This window comes from Ranitomeya imitator, chromosome 1, assembly GCF_032444005.1.
Source record: "Ranitomeya imitator isolate aRanImi1 chromosome 1, aRanImi1.pri, whole genome shotgun sequence".
NCBI lineage: Eukaryota > Metazoa > Chordata > Amphibia > Anura > Dendrobatidae > Ranitomeya > Ranitomeya imitator.
The window spans coordinates 381,953,946-381,981,068 of NC_091282.1; the positions used below are offsets into that span (position 1 = coordinate 381,953,946).

At 43.9% G+C, this 27,123-nt stretch overlaps 1 protein-coding gene across 3 annotated transcripts in view; it reads left to right on the top strand.

The window, feature by feature from the left end:
* Positions 1-27,123, top strand: part of AOPEP (aminopeptidase O (putative)) — a 1,002,964-nt gene that overhangs the window by 538,969 nt on the left and 436,872 nt on the right. The window contains exon 10 of one of the 3 annotated variants that reach the window (XM_069762010.1): positions 14,251-14,321. The exons of the other annotated variants lie outside the window; for them this stretch is intronic. Coding sequence (XP_069618111.1) covers positions 14,251-14,274 — 24 coding nt within the window. The 3' untranslated portion in view covers positions 14,275-14,321. Of the gene's footprint in view, positions 1-14,250; positions 14,322-27,123 lie in introns of those variants that run through there. 3 annotated transcript variants of the gene reach the window in all.

Sequence of the window (27,123 nt, forward strand, 5' to 3'; positions counted from 1 at the left end):
GGGTCATGTCATTATCGCAATCCATGGCGTCCCTAACTAAGGCAATCGAGTCCCTTCAGACCCCGGCTGGAGTCGGGGACAGCAGTTCGTCTGAGAGAGATCCTCTGTTTCTCAGGAACCTCCAGCCTGCAGGGGCAGTGCTCACACTAGGCAGATGCGGGGGAAGCGAACTCTCACAGTGTCTCCCGGGCCATCAGGTGCATCAGCATCCTAGAGTTCCATCTCTCACTCACCTTCCCCAGCAGAAAGTGGTAAACTCAGATCAGCCTATGATTCGGAGTGGTCCCTAAATTTAGAGACTCCTGGGTTTCAGGAGTCAGTAGATAGCCTGATTGAGGCCATCAACCAGACCCTGGGTGTAGAAGACAAGCCCGTCTTAGCCTCGGATCACAAAGTTTCATTTAAGTGGGCCAAACAGTCTCATAAGGTTTTCTCATCTCACCCCGAGTTTGAGGACTTGGTTCAGCGAAATCGGGAGCACCCGGACAAATGTTTTTCAGGGCAGAAAGGCTTGAAGGCAAGATACCCTTTTTCCTCCTGAGCTACATAATAAATGGGCAGAATCTCCTTCAGTAGATCCGCTGGTGTCCCGCTTGGCCTCCAACACTCTGTTATCCCTTCCCAACGGTTCTTCTATTAAGGATCCTACGGATCGTCTTATAGAAAGTTTGATTCGTTCCATTTTTGAGGCTTCAGGTTCAGCCCTTTTTCCCTCTTTTGTGGCAACTTGGGTTGCTAGGGCCATAATGTCTTGGTCAGAATCTTTGACAAAGGCTCTTCAAGAGAGGGAGCTATCTGATTAATGCATCCTTAGATGCAGCAGACTGTGCTGCATCTGCGGCATCAAATGCAATTGCCATTAGAAGGGCTGTCTGGTTAAGAACATGGTGGTGCATACTCTACCTCTAAGAAATCTCTTACAACCCTCCCATATCAGGGGGGCCGTTTATTCAGAGAGAAGCTGGATCAGCTTATTTCTGATACCACAGGAGGGAAAAGCAATTTTCTTCCACACCAAAGGATTAGGCAACCTTTTCGTCGCCAATTTCAGGTCCGATTCAAACCCTTTCGTAATACTAGGTGGACCCCAGCGTCAAATTCCACTGCGCAGGGTCGACCCAACCAGGACCGAGACAATCGGGTCTCCTATAGAGCCAACCCGGGGGGAAGAATGCGTTCCCAGCCGCCTAGATCGAGAGGATCTAGGACTCATAGGTTTTCGGCCAAGTGACTGGAGGCATCCTCGGACACCGCCGACAGAGTAGGCGGGTGCCTACTTTTGTTTCATCAGGCTTGGCTCAACTCAGTTCACGACAAGTGGGTGAGAGAGCTGGTGTCTTCAGGATACAAGATAGAATTGGTTTGTCAACCTCCATGCCAGTTCTTCCCATCCCATCTTCCCACGTCCGAGTCCCGGCGTCAAGCCCTGTTCAATTCTACAGAGTCCCTTCATCTCCGCGGGGTCATCATTCCAGTTCCAAGGGAGGAGAGATTTCAGGGGTTCTATTCCAACCTGTTCATAGTGCCCAAAAAGGGCGGAACGGTAAGGCCCATTCTGGACCTGAAACGTTTAAACAGGTTTGTCAACATTCGTCACTTTCGGATGGAAAAGGGGGAGTTCTTAGCCTCGATAGACATTCAGGATGTCTACCTTCATATTCCCATATTTCCTTCACATCAAAGATTTCTCCGTTTTGCCATAAACAACCTACATTTCCAGTTCACGGCTTTACCCTTCAGGCTGGCCTCCTCTCCCAGGGTGTTCACAAAGGTCATGTCAACTGTGGTGTCCATTCTGCACTCCCGAGGCATATAGGTTTTTGCCATATCAAGACGATCTTCTCATCAAAGGGCTGACCTTTCAGGCCTGCGAAGAAAATGACAGCATTTCACTAGACACTCTTTCTCGTCTGGGTTGGCTAGTGAACTTAAAAAAGTCATCTCTCGTACCATCTCAGAGAATTTCATTTCTAGGGATAATTTTTGACACCTCTCAAGCTCTGAGAATCCTGCCCCAGGACAAGGTCCTGGCTCTTCATTGAGAGGTGATGGCCCTTCGGCAGCCATGCTTTCATACAATCCAGTCCTGCATGAGGGTCTTAGGAAGGATGGTTGCGACAATGGAAGCAGTACCATTTGCACAGCTTCATCTTCAACCTCTCCAACATGCACTTTTAAGCAGCATGGGACAAAAATCCATTCTCCCTCAACCTCAGGTGCCATTTGTCCCCCAAGGTCAGGCAGACTCTTTCATGGTGGTTAACCAGCTCGTCCCTACTGAAGGGGAAACCCTTTCCTCCAACCCATTGGCTAGTGGTTACAACGGATGCCAGTCTACTAGGTTGGGGAGCTGTGTTCTTTCACCACACAGCCCAGGTGCGCTGATCCCCTTGGGAGTCAAGTCTTCCCATCAATCTCTTAGAGATTCGGGCAGTTCGACTGGCTTTGCAGCATTTCCATCATCTTCTGGTGGGCCACCCTGTCCGGATTCAATCGGACAATGCCACAGCCGTGGCATACAAAAATCATCAGGGAGGCACCCGCAGCAAGGCAGCCATGCAGGAAGTAAAGCAAATACTTTACTGGGCCAAGAGGAATCACTTGGTGATTTTGGCAGTCCATATTCCGGGCGAAGAGAACTGGGCAGCGGGTTTCCTCAGTCGGCAGGGCCTGGCAGGTGGGGAATGGTCTCTCCATCCCGAGGTATTTCAGCAAATATGCCATCGATGGGAGACGTGGATCTAATGGCGTCCGGGAGGAATGCCAAGGTGCCCAGGTTTGTCACCCGGTACCAAGATCCACAGACAATGGCCGTGGATGCGTTAGTTCTGACTTGAAACCAGTTTCATCTCCCATATCTGTTTCCCCCGCTGGCACTGCTCCTGAAAGTAATCAAGAAAATCTAGTCAGAGGGAGTGCCAGCTATTCTGGTCGCCCCGGATTGGCCGCGCCGGTCGTGGTACGCAGACCTAGTACAGCTGCTCGCCGGAGTTCCATGGCGGCTCCCCAACCGGCCGGATTTCCTATCTCAAGGGCCGATTTACCACCAGAACTTATGGACCCTGCGTTTAACGGCCTGGCCATTGAATCTTGGGTTTTAACACAAGCAGGCTTCTCCCAAGAGGTGGCTGATACCATGATCAGTGCCCGAAAATCCATTTCGGCTCGGATTTATTATCACACTTGGAAGGCTTTTCTTTCGTGGTGCAGAGAGTGCGGACTACCTCCTCTGCGTTTTTCCTTCACAAACATTCTTGCCTTTCTCCAAGCAGACCTGGATTCAGGGTTGACACCAAGTACTCTTAAAAGACAGATTTCAGCCTTGTCGGTCCTTTTTCAGTGCAGGATTGCTAATAACCTACATGGAAAGAGGCTTACCGCGCCAAGGGCATGATGGTTCGGCTGGAATCAAAGCTGACTCCACTAGAGTAGTGGGGGCTTCCTGGGCGATTCGGCACCAGGCCTCAGCAGAACAGTTTTGCAAAGCTGCGACATTGTGTAGTCTGCATACCTTTGCCAAACACTACAATATCCACTCTCAGATCTCTGCAGATACAAGTCTGGGTAGAAGGATTCTTCAGGCGGCAGTAACGCTCTTATAACGACAGCTGCCTGGATAATTATAACCGGTGAGTTAATTCCCCACCCAGGGACTGCTTTAGGACATCCCACAGTCCTGTGTCCCCCAATGAGGTGAATGAGAAATAGGGATTTTTGTGTTACTCACCGTAAAATCCTTTTCTCCGAGACGCTCATTGGGGGACACAGCTCCCTCCCTGGTAGCCTAATGGCTGCTTTTTTGTTTACTTAGTGTCAGCCTCCTGGCGGCAGAAGCATACACCCACAGTCCTGTGTCCCCCAATGAGCATCTCAGAGAAAAGGATTTTACGGTGACTAAGGCTACTTTCACACTGGCGTTTTTTGCCAGACGTCGCAATGCGTCGTTTATGGCAAAAAAGGCATCCTGCAAAGTTGTTTGCAGGATGCGTTTTTGCCCCATAGATTAACATTAGCGACGCATTGCGACGCTTTGCCACACGTCGCAACCGTCGTGCGACGGTTGCGCCGTGTTGTGGCGGACCGCCGGGAGCAAAAAACGTTACATGTAACGTTTTTTGCTCCTGACGGACCGCCTTTTCCGACCGCGCATGCGCGGCCGGAACTCCGCCCCCACCTCCCCGCACCTTACAATGGGGCAGCGGATGCGCCGGAGAAATGCATCCGCTGCACCCGTTGTGCAGTGCGTCAAATGCTAGCGTCGGAATCTCTGCCCGACGCATTGCGACGGGGAGATTCCGACGCTAGTGTGAAAGTAGCCTAACACAAAAATCCCTATTTCCTTGGTATTTCTTGCTATTTTTTGCAATGGTTTTAGCATGCTAGAATTGTCTCTTGTGCATGCTGATAAAGTTTAGTGTTCAAAAAAATTTTTTCCCATAGAATCAGGATTTAGCACAAAAACAAAGTAAATCATGATACCTGCATTGTTTGTGGTTTTTTAGCAACCATTCAAGTCAATCGGTGAAAAACAATGAAAAAACGATGAAAGAAGGGACATGCTCTATGTCCAAAAAACCATGCAAAGCACAATATACTGATGACAATAAAAACAATGTGTGTGCATGAGATTTCTGAAATCTCAGGCTTTGCTGGTACTGTAAAAAGCAGCTGAAAAATTAGCATAAAAAAGCGCAGCAAAAATGTCTACTGTAACCTGGGCCTCAAGAAGTTTATTAATACTTCAGGTGTCTCACAGGAATGATTGCAATGTGGAAGGAAAAAATGACCATTTAACTTTTATTCACAAAAATGTTACTTTAGCCCCCAATTTTTTATTTTCAAAAGGGTAACAGGAGGAAATGGACCCCAAAATTTGTTGAAATTTGTTGTTCAATTTCTCTTGAGCATGCCGATACACCATAAGTGGGGAAAAAACACTGTTTGGGCGCACGGTAGGTCTCAGAAGGGAAGGAGCACCACTTTACTATTTGAACGCAAAAATGACTGGAATCGAGAACAGACACCGTCTCGCGTTTGCAGAACCCCTGATGTGCCTAAACAGTGGAAACCCCCCACAAGTGACCCCATTTTGGAAACTAGACCCATTAAGGAATGTATCTAGTGCGGTGAGCACCTTGAAACCTCGGTGCTTCTCAGACATTTATAACGTAGTACTGTGAAAATAAAAAATCAAATGTTTCCAACAAAAAAATTCTTTTAGCCCCATTTTTTTTTATTTTCACAAGGGTAACAGGAGAAAATGGACTCTAAAATTTGTTGTTCAATTCCGTCAATACCTCATGTGTGGTTGAAAATTACTTTTGAGGTGCAGTGCAAAGCTCAGAGAGGAAGAATCTACATATTGAAGATTTTGTTGTAATGATTTGAGGGTGACATGTCACATTGGCAGTGCCCCTGAGGTGCCAGAACAACAGAAACTCCCCTTAAGTTACATAATTTTACAAACTACACCTTTCAATGATTTCATCTAGGGGTGCAGTGAGCATGTTGACACCACATGTGCCTTACAACAATTGATACCATTTGGCGGTAATGAAAGATTAATTTCATTATTACTGCTAAATGTTGTTTTATCCCCATTTTTTAAATTTTTGTAAGGGCTAATAGGAAAAGTGGACCTCACAGTTTATTGTGCAATTTCTTCTGATGGCACCAATACCCTTCATGTTATCGGGAACATCTTTTGAGGCACAGTGGAAAGCTCGGTAGTGAAGGAGCATCATATTATAGTGCAGATTTTAGTGTTATGGTTTGTGGGTGCCATGACCCACTGGGAGAGCCTCTGAGGTGCCAGAACAGCAGAACCCCCCAAAAGTGACCCTATTGTACAAACTACACCTCTGGTTTCACATTTGCGCTTTTTGGTGCTGCGTTTTAGCGCAAAAAAACGCATGCGGTTTTTTTCCCTATATTTAACATTAAAAACGCATGCGTTTTTTTGTATGCGTTTTGCCGCTTTTGATGACGCATGCGTCGTTTCTCTGCTTGCGTTTTGTTGCAGAAATGCAACATGTAGTAATTTCTAGAGGCGTTTTTTGCCGCAAAAAAACGCATGCGTTTTTTGCGGCAAAAAAACGTATTGCTGTCTATGTAAACGCATGCATTTTTAAGCACATGCATTTGGTTGCGTTTTTAACCCTTGTCAGGCTGCATAATTTTACAACCTTAACAGGCTGCATAGGTACAATTGTACCTTCACATATACCTCCACTGTGGGAAGACTTTACTTGGCAGGCTGCATAGGTACAATTGTACCTTCACATATACCTCCACTGTGGGAAGACTTTACTTGGTTTCAGAAACTAAAGTTCATTCAGCTACAAATGTTATGCTGATATCTATTGTTCAGTGTTGTTACTGGTCACTTATGTTGCTGTCAATTAAGTTAATTCAAACTGGGAGTGGCTTCTACTTGTCTTCCTGCCTCCCTCCTCTCATTAGCCATTTTGCTGTTCATCTCATTGCTGTGAGCACACATTTCTAGGCTTGTGAAGTCTTCAATTTCTTGGAAACGAAGGTAGGAAAGTCTCACAGCATCTAACAGCCAGTTATACCTTTATTCTCATTATGTGGGGACAGAACAGTCAAATTGTCTTTCAGCCTGGACTTGGCTTACATATATTTTGTATGAAACTTATCACTATAGGTATAATTTTTATACGAAAAATGGATAATAATTAGTATCTACATATTGTTTTACGATGTTTTATTTATATTCAGCACAAAATACGAAGCCAAAATTCATCTAGCAAGTCATCATGAGTGATAGTAATGCTGGATCTAGTTTCCGCCATAATCCAAGAAAACGTGTTTGCAGGTTAGTATAATTTTGTGAAAAGCCAATAATGTAGTATTTCGGAAAATTATTTATTTTACATTTTTTCATATTTACAGATTTACGTCTGACGAAATAATGCGAATGCTAGAAGAATCTGATTCTGAGCATGAGGATGAACCATATGTTCCATCTGATGATGAAAACTATGTACCACAAGTGGATGTTACTGAAGAAGATTCAGACATTGAACAAGAAATGGTCATAGAGCATGAAAATGAATACGAATCAGACGAAAGTGTTGAGGATGATTCTGTGCCTCAAAGTGCAGGCGACATTTGGACTGCTAAGGATGAAACTCAATGGTGCAGTAATCCACTGCCAAATGCACAAACAAAATCTCGTAATGTCCTACGACAAAGAGGTGGCCCTGCAGCAATCAGCAACCTATATACAGCAAAAGAGCTATTCAAGTCCATCATGACTCCCGAGATGTGTGACATCATATTACGGGAAACGAATCGAAAGGCCAAGAGAGTTTGTGATGCTTACAACAACGAACTGGTACAACGTTTTCCTGATTCTTCCAAACGGCCACCACAAAAAACATTCAAGCAATTTACTGAAACTGAACTTCATGCATTTTTGGGCATACTGATTGCTGCTGGTGTGCACAGAGCCAACAAAGAGAATCTGGAGGAAATGTGGAATGTTGCTGCTCTGCCTCTTATACGTGCAGCCATGTCTCGTGACCGCTTCAAGATGATACTCAGATTTATCAGGTTTGACAACGAAAATACACGTGCAGAACGTGTGCAAACAGATAAAGCTGCACCAATACGGGACATCTGGACAATGCTGAACAGTAATCTGGAGAGAGCCTACAAGCCATATCATTGTATCACCGTCGACGAGCAATTATTTCCATTTAGAGGTCATACTAAATTTACCCAGTATATACCTTCAAAACCAGCTAAATATGGCATAAAGATTTTCTGGGCTTGTGACTCATCAAATGCCTACCCTTTACAAGGTCAGCTCTACACTGGGAAACCAACTGATGGTCCTCGACAAGTAAACATTGGAGAACGAACAGTATTGGACCTAGTGAGCTCGTATAAAGGCTCTGGAAGAAATGTCACCACCGATAACTTCTTTACAACCATGGAACTAGCTAAGGTATTGAACTCCTGGAACATGACACTAGTTGGTACAGTGAGAAAAAACAAAAGGTTCCTACCTAACAACATGCAGCCTGCCAAAGAAAGGCCTGTATACTCGACAAATTTTGCCTACAATCATGATGCAACAGTCTGTTCATATGTACCAAAGAAGAACAAATCAGTCGTGCTTCTATCATCTATGCACATGACGGGAGAAGTTGAAGAGACACTAGCAGCCAAGCCAGAGATAATAAAATACTACAACATAACAAAAGGTGGTGTTGATGTTATGGATAAAATGTTGGGAGAGTACACTGTGAAACGACGAACATCACGTTGGACTTTGGCATTTTTCTACAATATGATTGATGTCAGTGGGTTAGCATCCTACATCATCTACAGAGAACACAATCCAAGCTTCAGGGCAAAGGATCAACGAAGAAAGTTCCTGAAAGATCTCGCAAATCAGCTGTGTATGATTGCAATTGAAGATCGTAGTACAAACAAAATGATAATGAGAAACCATTTTCTTCGAGGTGCAGTAGAAATGGTGCTTGGACGATGCATTGTGGTAGCATCGCAGCCAGCAGCTGGCCCCAAAATACCTCATGGTAGTCGTGGACCCTCCCCTGTTGTTGGTAGTTGCTATGTCTGCAGAGACCTGAGGCGAAAACAACGCAAGACTAGAAAGTCTTGTGTGGTTTGTGTGAAACCCATTTGCGATGAACACTCTGTAGCAAAGCCAACATGCATTACTTGCAAAGAAAATCAATAAAAAAAAGTTTCTTACATTTTCTTTTATAATGTAAATGAACAGTTTTTTACTTGTTTATAATAGTTAAATAGCATTATCATTAAAAAAAAATTTATGCTTTTTCCCTTGCATTATCTTCATTCAAAATATATGAGGTACATTTGTACCTATACAGCTTGTTATGGATGCAAAAAGATCTCGACCCCTTATCTCGGAAGCGGGTGGAGATATTTTATTGAAATTTGGCCAATATATTCTGGACCAAAAATGTAGAGATGTCACGAAATTTCAGCCCTCTACGTCTTTTCAAAAAAAAGTTATTGCAATTTTAAAACGGAATAGTTACAATTGTACCTATTCAGCCGGATAAGGGTTAAACGCATGCGTTTCCATAGAAAAAAAACAAGTCTACACACTGATAAGCCACCCCCCACCATCAAGGTGATAAAGGGATCCAAACCCTAACCCTAACCCCCCACCATCAAGGTGATAAAGGGATCCTAACCCTAACCCTAGGGATCTAAACCCTAACCCTAACCCCCCACCATAAAGGTGATAAAGGGATCCTAACCCTAACCCTAACCCCCCACCATCAAGGTGATAAAGGGATCCTAACCCTAACCCTAACCCTAGGGATCCAAACCCTAACCCTAGCTATTTCTAGTGGGTTTTCTAGTTGATTTTGATGATTGGCAGCTGTCACACACTTCTCATCATGCGTTTCAAAAACGCAAACGCAGGAAAAAACGCATGTAAACGCGTCAAAACGCCACGTTTTTTACCGCATACGAAAACGCATGCGTCTAAAAAACGCAGCATTTGCACGCGTTTACATGCGTTTTTTTCCCCACCTGCGTTTGCGTTTTTAACGCTGCGTTTTTAAACGCAAATGTGAAACTAGCCTGAATGAATTCATCTCAGGGGGCTCAGAAGGGAGATGGACATTTGGATTTTGGAGTGCAGAAATTGCTACATTTCTTTTTGGGGGGAGCCTTTTTACTACTAGTACCGTGGAAGCCTCCTATATTTCTGTTAACAGATGATGGACATGAGTGGGGGATTTTTTTGTGGATTGAGTTGAAGCCTTTGCTTGGAACAGTTTACATAACATTTGGGAACACTTTTATCTGGCACGCTACGCTGAGCACTTACATCAAGGTTTCCATCTAAGTCTCTGAATGACATGATTCAGATGATTCACTATAGTGAAGCAGCAAAGTTACTCTGGCCTCTGTTGAGTGGTGTCCCTTCTTTTCAGAAGTGCAGAAAATAGTGACTGACTGTGCTTTTATGCACGTCTAAAAAGACAGATACCGCCGTATCATACTGTACTGTAAAAAGACTTGGCACTTATTCAGTGTATTCAACAGAAATATTTATTCACTGTAGAAATTCCAGTTTGAGCAGTGGATACCGTAGACCCCACCTGATACTGCAGTATGCAGTTTCCCCATTATCTAGATGACTGATGAAGGTCTTTTGTTTTTTGGATTTTCCACAATTAATAAATATTCTTGTTGAATGCCAAGTCTTTTTACAGTACAAATGTCGGTCTTGGATCCTACTTGTGCACCATCCTTTCTAGTAGTGCCTTGTCTTTTTTCACACGGCCAGATCACTGGCGACCAGACAGCATCCACAGTGTATCCATCTGTCTCATTATAGGTAATCTTCCTCCAGGGGTTCCGTCATCTGAATCACGTATTTCAGAGATTTACATGGAAATCCCAGTGTAAACGCTCAACGCAGAGTGTAGGATAAATGCATGCCGAGCCTACTGCGATCTTTTGGAGACAGATTGAAAAAATCAACAGCACATGAAGAATTGGTTTTATTTATTTTTTATGCCGTTCCTTATGTGTTATAAGTGATTAGACATCTTTCTTCACGTCGATGCGATTACAGTGATACCAGATTTATATTGGGTTTTTATATTTGGCTTCAGTCGCACACTAAAAGATGCTTTTTTTTTTTTTTTTTTTTTTTTTTTAAATAAAAGAAAAATAGTTTTTTCTTCCCTTATATTTTGAGAGCTATAATTTTTCCATATTTCTGCCTACAGAGTCATATGATGGCTTGTTTTTTGCTGGACGAGTTTTTATTGGTACCATATTTGGACACGTGCCAGTTTTTGATCGCTTTTTATTCAAATTTTTAAGAGGCAGAATGAACAAAAAACAGCAATTCAGGAATTGTTTTTTTTTGTTTGTTTTTTCTTTATGCCATTTTGCAAGTGGTAAAATTGATAAGGAATCTTCAGGTCAGTACGATTACAGCGATACTTCCCTTAGGTCATTTTTTGGGGGCTTTTACACAATAACTTTTATGATGGCGCTGTATGGCGGCTTGTTTTTTGCTTGCAGGACAAGTTTACACTTTCAGCTATACTATTTTTACTTACATTTGTCTTTTTGATTGCGTCATATTCCACTTTTTCCAGTGGTATGATGAAAAAGTATAGTTGGACATGTTTTTTTTTTAAGTTTTTTTACGGCATTCACTGAAGTGATTAATTAACCAGTGTAACAGTTTTATAGATAACTTAATTCCGGTGATAACAAATAAGTATACATTTTTTGTTTTGTTTTGTTTTTCTACATAAAAATGTATATTTATTATTTATTTATGTAAATTTTTAATTTTTAATTTTAACAATTTTTTTTTTTTAGCTTTTTTTTACTCTTTTACTTTTTTTACTTTTAGTCCCTCTATGAGAATTTCCCTTTTTTTACTTTCACAGCAGGTATAATGCATTGCAATGCATTATACCTGTACAGTAAGCTTATGAGACCATGCTTTGAGCATGGTCTCAGAAGCTTTCCATAGCTTGGTGACCTGGGGGTCGTCATTGCATCTGCACACCTGTGACGCTACGTTCACACTATCAGTATTTGATCAGTATTTTACCTCAGTATTTGTAAGCCAAAACCAGTAGTGGAACAATTAGAGGAAAAGTATAATAGAAACATATGCACCACTTCTGTATTTATCACCCACTCCTGGTTTTGGCTTACAAATACTGATGTAAAATATTGACCAAATAATGCTAGTGTGAACATGGCCTAATAAAAATTCTGAAGCATCTTTTCTAAGATTTCTGTATTGGGAATTTTCTCTGTTATTCTGAAATATCTGAATAAATTGACAACTGGGCAGCACCATTTTTTCTTTACAAAGGGGTGTGTCTCTATACATCATTACTGATTGGACACTGTTAGAGTAGATAGGGACACACACCTAACTGGTACCACTGAGTTGACAATTTATTAAGAAAAGATGCTCCAGAATTGTTGTATTATGAGGATCACAAACGTACCAAAACAATAAAAAAGACATTTTCAAAGAGCAGACAAGTCTCCTTTAAGGGAGGCTAATAAATATGTCAGTGCATTTTTTTATGTAGATTAGAAACCCACACCAATGTGGAGGGAACATGCAGAATTTATGCAAAAATTGCCTAACTTTTATTTCCAAACCATGACCACATGGAAGCAAGGTAGCAGTTTTAAGCAGTGCGACCACCTCTGTGGACATCAGACACATGGAGATGGTTGGGTAGGAGGACATGAATAATATTTAACTGGGAAGGATTTCGATTTCTAGCACATTTTTCAATGTATAAATAATTGCATTGAAATATACCAAGCTGAATGATTGCAAGCTAGAAACATTTTGCTTAGCTTTCTACTCATACGGAATAGTATATGTATTTTGTTTGACACAATATCAGGGAGTGGTTATATAAAGTGCATTTGTATGGATGGAAAATAGAATCTTCCCACTCTGTTTTAAGTGGTGGTTTGGTTTTTCTCTAGATGTGAACTGCAGGTGCAAAGGAAATGACTTCAGATGTAATACATTAATCAATTGCATTTATTTTTTTTCATTTAAATTGTATGGCATGTTTCTAATTTTAGGTCCTGCTTGCATGGTATAAATTCTACTCTGGGGCCACAAGCGGGAGGCTTCAAAAACACACATGCTCCATTCTCTGCCCTCTCAATAGTTTCTTTGTTGCTTCTTTTTCAGGTTTATAATAAGTAAAATTAAACTGATTATATGTGAAATACAAATAAGTGTCAATGGTTTATTTCAGTAGTGAACCCAGTTTATGTTTTTCTAGGGTTTGTGGAAAATAATGGAACCCATGGGAGGATTTAACTTGGCTATAGGCTTCCATGAGATTTGAGATGTGGTATTCATAAATATCACCTTTTCATGTTTTTATAAGGAAAACTAATAATAATTGCCACCTAAAGAAAATACTTTGTCTTTATTGCTTGATTACCTAGAAGTTTAACTTAATACACTACTATATTTACAGCATTCACATACATGCATCATACTTACATATTTCATTTGTTTTTTAATATAAAGAAAATAAATAAATTAAGATTTGTTTCTACAATGGGTATTTGGGGTGTTTTGAGGCATCAGACTTACGCTGCATAAAAAAGGAAACCAAATAAGTTTTACTTAAAATGTTTGTTTCTTTATTTTTAAGGAAAGGAAGGGTGATTTAATCATGTATATTGTGTGTTTTTATATACCGTATATACTCGAGTATAAGCCGACCCCCCTAATTTTGCCACAAAAAACTGGGAAAACTTAATGACTCGAGTATAAGCCTAGGGTGGAAAATGCAGCAGCTACCGGTAAATGTTAAAAGTAAAAATAGATACCAATAAAAGTAAAATTAATTGAGACATCAGTAGGTTAAGTGTTTTTGAATATCCATATTGAATCAGGAGCCCCATATAATGCTCCATAAAGTTTATGATGGCCCCATAAGATGCTCCATATCAAAATATGCCCCATATAATCCTGCATAAAGGTTAATAATGGCCCCATAAGATGCTCCATAGACACATTTGCCCAATATACTGCTGCACAAATGTTGATTATGGCCCCATAAGATGCTCCATAAAGATATTTGTCCCATATAGTGCTGCACAAACGTTAATTATGTCCCCATAAGTGGCCCGATAAGATGCTCCATAAAGATATTTGCCCCATATAGTGCTGCGCAAACATTGATTATGGCCCCATAAGATGCTCCATACAGACACTTGCCCCATATACAGGGGCGGACTGGGCCGGGTGGCAGGAATGCATTTGCCCCCTGGGCCGGTTCCTAAGCCACTGCACAGGGCCGAAGGACCTATGATGAGCAGGAACAGGAGGGCGGGACACGCAGCGTGCACCTTTGGCTGGAGCCATGGAGGGGTAGGATCATGGGACAGATGGGGCAGGATCATGGGACAGATGGGGCAGGTTACGGAGATCATATGGGGCAGAATGTATCATCATATGGGGCAGAATGTATCCTCATGAGGGCAAAATGGGAGAACATAAGGCTGGAGCCAGGAATGAGATACACGGGGCCAGGATAAGGGATATTATTACTGCAGTGATGTATTCATTTTATTTTTTGAGAATACTTTTAAATGAAGGGGCGGTCCTGTTACTGTGTAGAGTGACATTATGTCGCCCTTTTTTCTTCATCTGGTGCAGTGTAACTGTGTTATTTCCTGCAGAGACCCATCCTGGCTGGAAGATGAGATGGTGATCTGTACTGGTTGAGGATGAAAAGCGATGCTGAAGGACTTCACCTAGAGACATCACTGGTGAGTCAGTGTGTTACCTGTACACTGACACTATATACAGAGTTCCTGTGTACAATGTCACCAGTGATCACTGTATTACCTGTACACTGGCACTTTATACAGAGGTCCTGTGTACAATGTCACCAGTGATCACTGTATTACATTTACACTGACACTATATACAGAGCTCCTGCGTATATTGTCACTGGTGATCACTGTATTACCTGTACACAGACACTGCATACTAAGTACAGATCTCCTGTGCATAGTGGCACTTTTGGTGATAGTATTGTGTTTTTTTTATTAATGATCAGTATTGTAGTATTCAGTCACTATGTGGTAATAATATGTGGTCTGGTCATGGTGTTGCAGCATTTGTCTCTTGTATGTTCTATTATTCGGTAACTGTGGTGGTAATATGTGGACTTGTCATGGTGTGGCGGTATTTGTTCCTTGTATGTGGTATTATTGGTCACATGTGGTGGTAATATGTGATCTTGACATGGTGCAATGGTGTTTGTCCCTTGTATATGATATTAGTCGGTCACTGTGGTGCTAATATGTGATCTAGACATGGTGTGGCAGTATTTGTTCCTTGTATGTGGTAGTATAGGTCACTATGTGGTGGTAATATGTGGTCTGGTCATGTTGTGTTGGTATTTGTTCCTTGTATGTGGTTTTATTGGTCACCATGTGGTGGTAATATGTGGTCTGGACATGGTACGGTGGTATTTGTCCCTTTGGATGTGACATTATTGGTCATTTAAAAAATTGAAAAATAAATAAAAATATGCCTAAATTGTATTGCATATTTTAATAAATTTTTAATAGGTTAACGTAGAGTAGGGCCCGGCCAAATGATTCTACCTTGTTGTGGTGGCAGATTAGAAAAATCTTTTGGCCAAAACAAAAGCTGCTGGCTATATGTGTGATCTGGTGATGGGAACTGTTAATGTGTGATTGGTGAGAAGTGGGCAGCACGGTGGCGCAGTGGTTAGCACTACAGCCTTGCAGCGCTGGGGTCCTGGGTTCTAATCCCACCCAGGACAACATCTGCAAAGAGTTTGTATGTTCTCTCCGTGTTTGCGTGGGTTTCCTCCGGGCACTCCGGTTTCCTCCCACATTCCAAAGACATACTGATAGGAATTCTAGATTGTGAGCCCAATCGGGGACAGTGATGATAATGTGTGCAAACTGTAAAGCGCTGCGGAATATGTTAGCGCTATATAAAAAAAATAAAGAAGAAAGAAATAAAGAAGTGGAGTTTTTCCCAGGAAGAGCGGTGGGACTGTGGACAGTTTGAGGGGTGGAGGCGAAGCTGGGGTTGGAGCCTGGGCAGAGTCTCAATGGGCCCCGAAAATTTGGCCAGTATGGGGCCCCAAAATTTCTAGTGGCATCCCTGTTTGAAGTTTCTGTACGGTGATGTTAAGGAGGTACTCTATGGTGGAGTTCTGGAGGTTTTGCATGGTGCCTTTATGGAGGTACTGTATGGGCCGCGAACAGCGGGAATGGTGAGCAGTGATCCACATATGAGCTGAAGATTACATGGTCTGACAAGGGGAGAGGAGGGAAGGGAGTATTGGGCAAAGTGTTTTACTGCTAGCGCATTTCAAGGACTGTGGTGCGTGTGTGCCATTATACAGTGGAGCTGTGCGTGTGTGTCATTGGTGCATTCACTCTGTGTCATTATATGTGACTGCAGACTTGTGAATCCTCACATTGCTTGCAGTGCTGTGCTTATTCAGCGGATGTGTGACTGCAAGTTTGTGATTTGCATACATGCGGTCACATGCCAACTAGACTTGCATGGCATAATGCAACTGTATTGAACAATGCCAGAAACAGTCTAGTCAGAATGTGGCTGGGACTTTATATATCGCATGCTTGTGGTGACAAGACCACCTGTTCCCGGCGCCGGAACCAGAGAATCTTCACAGCGCACAGTGCGCACGATATGAAGATTCATACATAGTGACTGTAGACATGAAGCATAAGATCCGACAACCCCTTTAAGGATGGGCCGCTACTCATGGGCCACTGCTGTGTGCTTGCCCCCCCCAGGCTAAAATTTGCCAGCCAGCCCCTGCCCATATAGTACTGTACAAACGTTATGGCCCCATAAGATGCTCCATACAGACACTTGCCCCATACAGTGCTGCACAAACGTTATGGCCCCATAAGATGCTCCATAAAGATATTTGTGCCATATAGTGCAGCACAAACCTTGATTATGGCCCCATACAGACACTTGCCTCATACAGTGCTGCACAAACGTTATGGCACCATAAGATGCTCCATACAGACACTTGCCCCATTTGCTGTTGCTGCGATTAAAAAAAAATAACATACTCACCTCTCCGTCGCTCAGGTCCCCGGCACTAGTTTCAATATTCACCTGACTTCGTTCCAGCGCCGCTCCATCTTTAGCATCTTCTGCACTGACGTTCAGGCAGAGGGCGCGCATTAACCACATCATCGCGCCCACTGACCTGAGCATCACTGCAGAAGACGCTCAAGACGGAGTGGCGCCGGAACAAGGAGCAGGTGAATATTGCGCAGCCAAAAGCAAAATGGGCTGAAAATCTCGGCTTATACTCTAGTATATACGGTACTATATTATTGTGTGTGTGTGCATATGCATAATATACATTAACAAATATATATAAAAAATCTATATACAGTATATCTGCGTGTGTGTGTGTGTGTATACATATATATATATATATATACCGTATATACTCGAGTATAAGCCGAGATTTTCAGCCCAAATTTTTGGGCTGAAAGTGCCCCCCTCGGCTTATACTCGAGTCACGGTAGCGGTGGGGTCGGCGGGTGAGGGGGCGAGGGCGCTGAGGCATACTCACCTAGTCCCAGCGATCCTCGCGCTGTCCCTGCCGTCCCACGGGCTTCGGCGCTGCAGTTTCTTCCTCTCTTCAGCGGTCACGTGGGACCGCTCATTACAGAAATGAATAAGCGGCTCCACCTCCCATAGGGGCGGAGCCGCTTATTCATTTCTCTAATCAGCGGTGCCGGTGACCGCTGATAGAGAAAGAAGCTGCGGCACCGAAGACAGGAGGGGACAGCGCGAGGATCGCCAGGACTAGGTGAGTATGTTATATTCACCTGTCCTCGTTCCAGCCGCCGGGCGCCGATCCATCTTCCCGGCGTCTCTGCTCTCTGACTGATCAGGCAGAGGGCGCGATGACGCATATAGTGTGCGCGGCGCCCTCTGCCTGATCAGTCAGAGCAGAGACGCCGGGAAGATGGAGGCGCCGGAACGAGACGCCGGGAGCTGCAATCAAGGGAGGTGAGTATGTGTTTTTTTTTCTTTATTGCGGCAGCGGCGGCACAAATTTATGTGGAGCATCTATGGGGCACAGTGAACGGTGCAGAGCACCGTATATGGCACAGCACAGCTACGGGGCACAGTGAACGGTGCAGAGCACCGTATATGGCACAGCACAGCTACGGGGCACAGTGAACGGTGCAGAGCACCGTATATGGCACAGCACAGCTACGGGGCACAGTGAACGGTGCAGAGCACCGTATATGGCACAGCACAGCTATGGGGCACAGTGAACGGTGCAGAGCACCGTATATGGCACAGCACAGCTATGGGGCACAGTGAACGGTGCAGAGCACCGTATATGGCACAGCACAGCTATGGGGCACAGTGAACGGTGCAGAGCACCGTATATGGCACAGCACAGCTATGGGGCACAGTGAACGGTGCAGAGCACCGTATATGGCACAGCACAGCTATGGGGCACAGTGAACGGTGCAGAGCACCGTATATGGCACAGCTATGGGGCACAGTGAACGGTGCAGAGCACCGTATATGGCACAGCTATGGGGCACAGTGAACGGTGCAGAGCACCGTATATGGCACAGCACAGCTATGGGGCACAGTGAACGGTGCAGAGCACCGTATATGGCACAGCTATGGGGCACAGTGAACGGTGCAGAGCACCGTATATGGCACAGCACAGCTATGGGGCACAGTGAACGGTGCAGAGCACCGTATATGGCACAGCACAGCTATGGGGCACAGTGAACGGTGCAGAGCACCGTATATGGCACAGCTATGGGGCACAGTGAACGGTGCAGAGCACCGTATATGGCACATCTATGGGGCACAATGAACGGTGCAGAGCACCGTATATGGCACAGCTAGGGGGCACAATGAACGGTGCAGAGCACTATATGGTTCACACCTATGGGGAAATATGAACGGTGCAGAGCACTATATGGCACAGCTATGGGGAAATAATGATCTATTTTTATTTTTGAAATTCACCGGTAAATGCTGCATTTCCACCCTAGGCTTATACTCGAGTCAATAAGTTTTCCCAGTTTTTTGTGGCAAAATTAGGGGGGTCGGCTTATACTCGGGTCGGCTTATACTCGAGTATATACGGTATATATATATATATATATACAGTACAGACCAAAAGTTTGGACACACCTTCTCATTTAAAGATTTTTCTGTATTTTCATGACTATGAAAATTGTACATTCACACTGAAGGCATCAAAACTGTGAATTAACACATGTGGAATTATATACTTAACAAAAAAGTGTGAAACATCTGAAATTATTTCTTATATCCTAGGTTCTTCAAAGTAGCCACCTTTTGCTTTGAAGACTGCTTTGCACACTCTTGGCATTCTCTTGATGAGCTTCAAGAGGTAGTCACCGGGAATAGTTTTCACTTCACAGGTGTGCCCTGTCAGGATTAATAAGTTGGATTTCTTGCCTCAGAGGTGTATCTAGGGTTTCTGGAACCCGGGGCAAGAATTCATTTTGGCGCCCCCCCCAAGGACATATGCCCCCCATCAGCCCCATCATTGCCCTCTCCTCCTCCACCATCCCCATCATTGCTCTCTCCCCATCAGCCACATCATTGCCCTCTCCTCCTCCACCATCCCCATCATTGCTCTCTCCCCGTCAGCCCGATCATTGCCCTCTCCTCCCCCCCCACACACACCATTCACTTCTCTGCACATTCCCCTGCAGCGCGATACACACACACCCAATACTGAGCCACACACACACACACACATACACCTACACACATTCACATACACACACACACATTCTCTCACACACACACACATATTCACATACACACACACATTCACACACACCCATTCACATACACACACATATACACACATTCACATACACACACATTCACATACACACACATTCACATACTCACACACACATACACACACATTCACATACACACACATTCACATACACACACACACACATTCACACATACACACATTCACATACACATACACACATTCACATACACACATTCACACAGACATACACACACATTCACACAGACATACACACACATTCACACACACATTCACACACATTCACATACACACACATTCACATACACACATTCACACACCCCTCTCACCTCTCCTCGCGCTCTGCCGCAGCATCTCATCGCCTTCCTCTGACACAGCCGGCCGCTGAATGATGACGTCATCCAGCGGCGCGTCTGTATGAGAGGAAGCAAGAGGAAGCAGGAATACCGATCGCTGGGCAGCGGAGCTGCAGGGATTTCTCCCTGCCCGCTGCAGCCACTCTGCAGGGGCTCCCCTCCAGGTACCTCTGCACATGTTGGGAGCCGGCGCTCTGTAGCTTCTCTGTGTCGGCTGTCAGCTTGACAGTCGGCACAGAGAACAGCTGACTCCCAGACCGGGGGCGGCAGAATGCAGCCGCCGGGGGAGACACTGCAGACCGCCGAATCAGACGGCCCGACTGCGCCCCCCCTGCCGGCTGCGCTTGGGGCACATGCCCCAGCTTCCCCCCCTAGATACGCCACTGACTTGCGTTATAAATGGTGTTGGGACCATCAGTTATGTTGTGCAGAAGTCTGGTGGATACACAGCTGATAGTCCTGTTGAATAGACTGATAGAATTTGTTTTATTGCAAGAAAAAAGCAGCTAACTAAAGAAAAAGGAGTGGCCATCATTACTTTAAGAAATGAAAGTCAGTCCGAAAAATTGGGAAAACTTTAAAAGTTTCCCCAAGTGCAGTGGCAAAAACCATCAAGCGCTAAAAAGAAACTGGCTCACATGAGGACTGCCCCAGGAAAGGAAGACCAAGAGTCACCTTTGCTTCTGAGGATAAGTTTATCCGAGTCACCAGCCTCAGAAATCACAGGTTAACAGCAGCTCAGATTAGAGACCAGGTCAATGCCACACAGAGATCTAGAGGCAGACACATCTCTACAACAACTGTTAAGAGTATACTTTGTGCAGCAGACCTTCATGGTAAAATAGCTGCTAGGAAACCACTGCTAAGGACAGGCAACAAGCAGAAGAGACTTGTTTGGGCTAAAGAACAAAAGGAATGGACATTAGACCAGTGGAAATCTGTGCTTTGGTCTGATGAGTCCACTGTGCACGGTGGCACAGTGGTTAGCACTGCCGCCTTGCAGCGCTGGAGTCCTGGGTTCTAATCCCACCCAGGACAACATCTGCAAAGAGTTTGTATGTTCTCTCCGTGTTTTCGTGGGTTTCCTCCGGGTACTCCTGTTTCCTCCCACATTCCAAAGACATACTGATAGGATATTTAGATTGTGAGCCCCATCGGGGACAGTGATGATAATGTGTGCAAACTGTAAAGTGCTGCTGAATATGTTAGCGCTATATAAAAATAAAGATTATTATTATTATAACCACAGTGTCTTTTTGCGACGCAGAAAAGGTGAATGGATGGACTCTACATGCCTAGTTCCCACCGTGGAGCATAGAGGAGGAGGTGTGATGGTGTGGGGTTGCTTTGCTGGTGACACTGTTGGGGATTTATTCAAAATTGAAGGCATACTGAACCAGCATGGCTACCACAGCATCTTGCAGCATTATGCTATGCCATCCGGTTTGCATTTAGTTGGACCATCATTTATTTTTCAACAGGACAATGACCCCAAACACACCTCCACACCTCCAGACTGTGTAAGGGTGTCTACCTCTTGAAGCTCATCAAGAGAATGCCAAGAGTGTGCAAAGCAGTCATCAAAGCCAAAGGTGGCTACTTTGAAGAACCTAGAATATAAGACATCATTTCAGTTGTTTCACAATATTAATTCATAGTTTTGATGCCTTCAGTGTGAATGTACAATTTTCATAGTCATGAAAATACAGAAAAATCTTTAAAGAATGTGTGTCCAAACTTTTAGTTTGTACTGTATATATTAACGTGTATGTTTTGTATGTGTACGTTTATATTCCATATGTAAATATATACATATTGTGTGTGTTGTGACGCTAGTCACTTCTCACAGCCAAGTCTTGAGTCAGAATGGTCAAGGAGTTCAAGATCAGAAGCAAGGAGGGTACATCATAAACAGAAGGAAGAGTCAAAAACATGGTCATGTAATGTTCTGAGGTCAGAGTACCGTGAAGATAATGGATCAGAGCTGAAGAGATTAAACAGATGGATGGTCAGAATGAAGTCCAAGGTCAGGCAACACCTGATAGAACTCAAAACACAGTGAGCACAAACCGCACAAGATAAATGTACGTCTGGCAGTGGTCTGTGAGAAACAGCTCAGTTAAGGCTGGTTTCAGAATTGCGTTTGGCAGGGCTGCGGATGAAAGCCTTCTTCCTCCGTTAAGCCCTGCCCACTGCCACACCTCTTCCTTTAGCTCTGCCTACATCTGCATGGGTCCTGCGTACCCTATCTTTAACATTGGGTATGCAGGCCATGCGGATATACGCAGATGCCTCCGCATGCGCCGTTTTGACGCTGCGCTGAACTGCGTTGAATGCAACATGTTGCATTTTGCTGCGGTCGGTGCAGCGTCAAAACGATGCATGCGGAGGCATCCGCATATATCTGCATGGCCTGCGTACCCAGTGTTAAATATAGGGTAACAGGACTCATGCAGACGTAGGCAGAGCTGAAGGAAGAGGTGTGGCAGTGGGCAGGACTTAACGAAGGAAGAAGGCTTTCATACGCAGCCCTGCCGAATGCTAGTGTGAAACTAGCCTAAGTAGCATGGCAATGGAATAATGAACACTTGGAGACAACTGACGTCTCCCAGTCTCCGATTGGATAATTGAGCTGTCAATCAAAGTACTGACGGCTTCAACATACCCCTATACCAGATTGGATGGTCAACTGTCAGTAGCTGCATCCCAGACACACTGAGGGGTGGAACCATGACATGTGTTTTATATATTTATAAATATATATATATATATATATATTTTCCACTGTTTGCAGAATTATTGGTCAAGTGAGTATGTTGACCATATCCTCATTTCTATGTAGATTTTTCAACTCCAAGGTGCATAAACGTGGATGCTTATTGGATGAAGCAGATCAAATTATGTGTATGAGGGAGGGTGTGACCTAAGGATATCATCACCCGTTATCAAGGTGGGCAGAATTCTTAGGCAGCTTGTTTCCTCAGACAAAAAGGGCCAAAAAAGAAATTTAACGGATTCTGAAAAGTCCCAAATTATTAAAAGTCTTACATAGGGATGCAGCACACTTGAAATTTCTAAGCTATTGGTCTTGATCAAAAAGCCATCAAAACTTTTGTTGTAAATAGGGATGAGTGAACGTGCTCTGATAATGTGTTATCCGAGCATCTGGGAGTACTCGTATATTATGTTCGAGTCTGCATGATTTGCGACTGTTAGGCTGGTTTCACATTTGCATTTTTTGACGCTGCATTTTTGCGCAAAAAAAGCATGCGTTTTTTCCCCTATACTTAACATTAAAAACGCATGCGTTTTTTTGCATGCGTTTTGCCGCCGCATGCGTCTTTTGTATGCATGCGTTGTGTTGCAGAAATGCAACATGTAGTAATTTTTAGCGGCGTTTTTTTGCCGCAAAAAAAGCATGCGTTTTTTGCAGCAAAAAAATGTATTGCTGTCTATGTAAACGCATGTGTTTTTAAGCAAATGCGTTAGGTTGCGTTAAAAACGCATGCGTTTTTATTAAAAAAAAAGAAAACACACTGATAAGTCACCCCACACCATAAAATTGATAAAGGGATCCTACCCCTAACCCTAACCCTACCCCTAACCGATCCTAACCCTACCCCTAACCGATCCTAACCCTACCCCTAACCCTACCCCTAACCATAACCCTAAGGGTTAGGGTTACGATCCCTAGGGTTAGGGGTAGGGTTAGGATCCCATAGGGTTAGGGTTAGGGGTAGGGTTAGGGTTAGCGTTAGGATCCCTTAGGGTTAGGGGAAGGGTTAGGGTTAGGGTTAGGATCCCTTAGGGTTAGGGGTAGGGTTAGGGTTAGGGGTAGGGTTAGGGTTAGGGTTAGGATCCCTGGGGTTACTAGGGATCCAAACCCTAACTCTAACCCTAACCCTAGCTATTTTTGTTAATAGTGAGTGTTCTTGTTGATTTTGATGATTGGCATCTGTCACACACTTCTCATCATGCGTTTAAAAAATGCAAACGCATGAAAAAACGCATGTAAACGCGTCAAAACGCTGCGTTTGTATTAAAACATGCAAAAACGCATGCGGCAAAAAAACGCAGCATTTAAACACGTTTACATGCATTTTTTCACCAAATGCGTTTGCGTTTAAAATGCTGCGTTTTTAAACGCAAATGTGAAACCAGCCTTAGACAGTCTCAACAAATGTGGACTGTTGTGATTTCTGCTCTTGGGTTCCCTCCAGTGGTTGTAGGTGGGAATGCAGTTGTCTCTGACTCGCAGTCCTGGCCAGGTGTATCGGATGATTACAATTCTGACTGGGATATTTAGGTGTGCAGGATCCTTCAGCCCTTGCCAGTTGTCAATGTTCATTGTGAAGTGTTGGATCACTTTCTGGCTTCTCCTGCTTGCTGCCAAATTCAGCAAAAATAAGTGTTTGGTTTTTGTATCTGTGGCACACTGCTGTGTGCTTGTTTCAGTTTTATTCCTGCTCTGATTGTAGGATTCACTGGAGTTGCAGATTTACGCTCCTACATCTTTTAGTTAGATGTAGGAAGTTTTTTGTATATTCTGCTGTGGATGTTTTGAAGGGTTTTAATACTGACCACACAGAACTCTGTCCTATCTTGTCCTATCTAGCTAGAGTGGCCTCCTGTGCTAAATCCTGTTTTTTTGCCTGTGTATGTTTTTTCCTCTCCGACTCACCACCAATATTTGTGGGGGGCTGTCTATCCTTTGGGGATTTTCTCTGAGGCAAGATACTATTCCAATTTCCATCTTTAGGGGTATTTAGTCCTCCGGCTGTGACGAGGTGTCTAGGTGTGTTAGGTACACTCCACGGCTACTTCTAGTTGCGGTGTTAAGTTCAGGATTGCGGTCAGTATAGTGGCCACCTTCTCCAGTGAAAGTTCTCATGCAGCTCCAAGGTCACCGGATCATAACAGTACAACTGGCCAACAATGAGTTAAATGCATCTCAGAAGAAGGGAAGGAAGCTCTTGAGCCATTTTTTTTCTCCTGTCTGTTTTGTGTTCTCTTCCCTCTTAATATCTGGGTGGCTGAGGAGCCTGGTGCAAGCATGAATGTTCAGGAATTAGCTTCTTGTGTAGACCAGCTTGCTGCTAGGGTGCAAGGTATTTCTGATTATATTGTTCAGACTCCTGCTTTAGAACCGAAGATTCCTACTCCTGATTTGTTTTCTGGTGACAGGTCTAAATTTTTGAGTTTTAAAAACAACTGTAAACTGTTTTTTGACCTGAGACCTCGATCCTCTGGTGATTCCATTCAGCAGGTAAAAATCGTAATCTCCCTGCTGCGTGGCGACCCGCAGGATTGGGCGTTTTCCCTGGAATCTGGGAATCCGGCTTTGCTTAATATTGACTCCTTTTTTCAGGCTTTAGGACTATTATATGATGAACCTAATTCTGTGGATCAAGCTGAGAAGACCTTGTTGGCCCTGTCTCAGGGTCAAGAGGCGGCAGAATTGTATTGTCAGAAATTCAGAAAATGGTCTGTGTTGACTAAATGGAATAATGATGCTTTGGCGGCAATTTTCAGAAGAGGGCTTTCTGAATCCGTTAAAGATGTTATGGTGGGGTTTCCCACGCCTTCCGGTCTGAGTGATTCTATGTCTCTGGCCATTCAGATTGACCGACGCCTGCGGGAGCGCAGAACTGTGCGTTCTGTGGCGTTATCCTCAGAGCAAATTTCTGAGCCTATGCAATTTGATAGAATTCTGTCTAGAACGGAACGACAAGGTTTCAGACGTCAAAATAGGTTGTGTTATCATTCTGGCGACGCTTCTCATGTCATTTCTGTCTGCCCTAAGCGGACAAAGAGGATCGCCAGTTCAATTACCATCAGTACTGTACAACCTAAATTTCTGTTATGTGTCCTTGATCTGCTCATTGTCATCATTTTCTGTCATGGCGTTTGTGGATTCTGGCGCCGCCTTGAATTTAATGGATTTTGAGTTTGCCAAGCGTTGTGGTTTTCCCTTGCAGCCTTTGCAGAACCCTATTCCTTTAAGGGGCATTGATGCTTCACCCTTGGCTAGAAATAAGCCCCAGTTTTGGACACAGGTGACCATGCGCATGCCGCCAGCCCATCAGGAAGATTGTCGATTTCTGGTGTTGCATAACTTGCATGATGTTATCGTGCTTGGTTTTCCATGGTTGCAGGTACATAATCCTGTGTTGGACTGGAAGTCCATGTCTGTGACTAGTTGGGGTTGTCAGGGGGTTCATAATGATGTTCCTTTGATGTCAATCTCCTCTTCTTCACCTTCTGAAATTCCAGAGTTTTTGTCTGATTTTCAGGATGTATTCGATGAGCCCAAGTCCAGTTTTCTTCCACCACACAGGGACTGCGATTGTGCTATTGACTTGATTCCAGGCTGTAAGTTTCCTAAGGGTCGACTTTTTAATCTATCTGTGCCTGAACATACCGCCATGCGGAGCTATATTAAGGAGTCTTTGGAGAAAGGGCATATTCAGCCATCTTCTTCACCGTTGGAAGCGGGGTTCTTTTTTGTTGTTAAAAAAGATGGTTCCTTGAGACCCTGTATAGATTATCGCCTCTTGAATAAAATCACGGTCAAGTTTCAATACCCTTTACCTTTGCTTTCCGATTTGTTTGCTAGGATTAAGTGAGCTAGTTGGTTTACCAAGATTGACCTTCGAGGGGCATATAATCTTGTTCATATTAAGCAGGGTGATGAATGGAAAACTGCGTTTAACACGCCCGAAGGCCATTTTGAATACCTTGTGATGCCATTCGGACTCTCTAATGCTCCATCTGTTTTTCAGTCCTTCATGCATGATATCTTCCGGACTTATCTTGATAAATTCATGATTGTATATTTGGACGATATTTTGATTTTTTCCGATGATTGGGAGTCTCATGTGCAACAGGTCAGGATGGTATGTCAGATCCTTCGTGACAATGCCCTGTTTGTGAAAGGGTCTAAGTGTCTCTTTGGGGTGCAGAAAGTCTCTTTTTTGGGCTTCATTTTTTCTCCTTTGTCTATAGAGATGGATCCGGTTAAGGTTCAGGCCATTCATGATTGGATTCAGCCCACATCCGTGAAGAGCCTTCAGAAATTTTTGGGTTTTGCAAATTTTTATCGCCGTTTCATTGCTAATTTTTCCAGCGTGGTTAAACCCTTGACCGATTTGACGAAGAAAGGCACTGATGTGGCGAATTGGTCCTCTGCGGCTGTCTCTGCCTTTCAGGAGCTTAAACGTTGATTTATTTCTGCTCCAGTGTTGCGCCAACCGGATGTTTCTCTTCCGTTTCAGGTTGAGGTTGACACTTCTGAGATTGGGGCAGGGGCCGTTTTGTCTCAGAGGGATCCTGTTGGT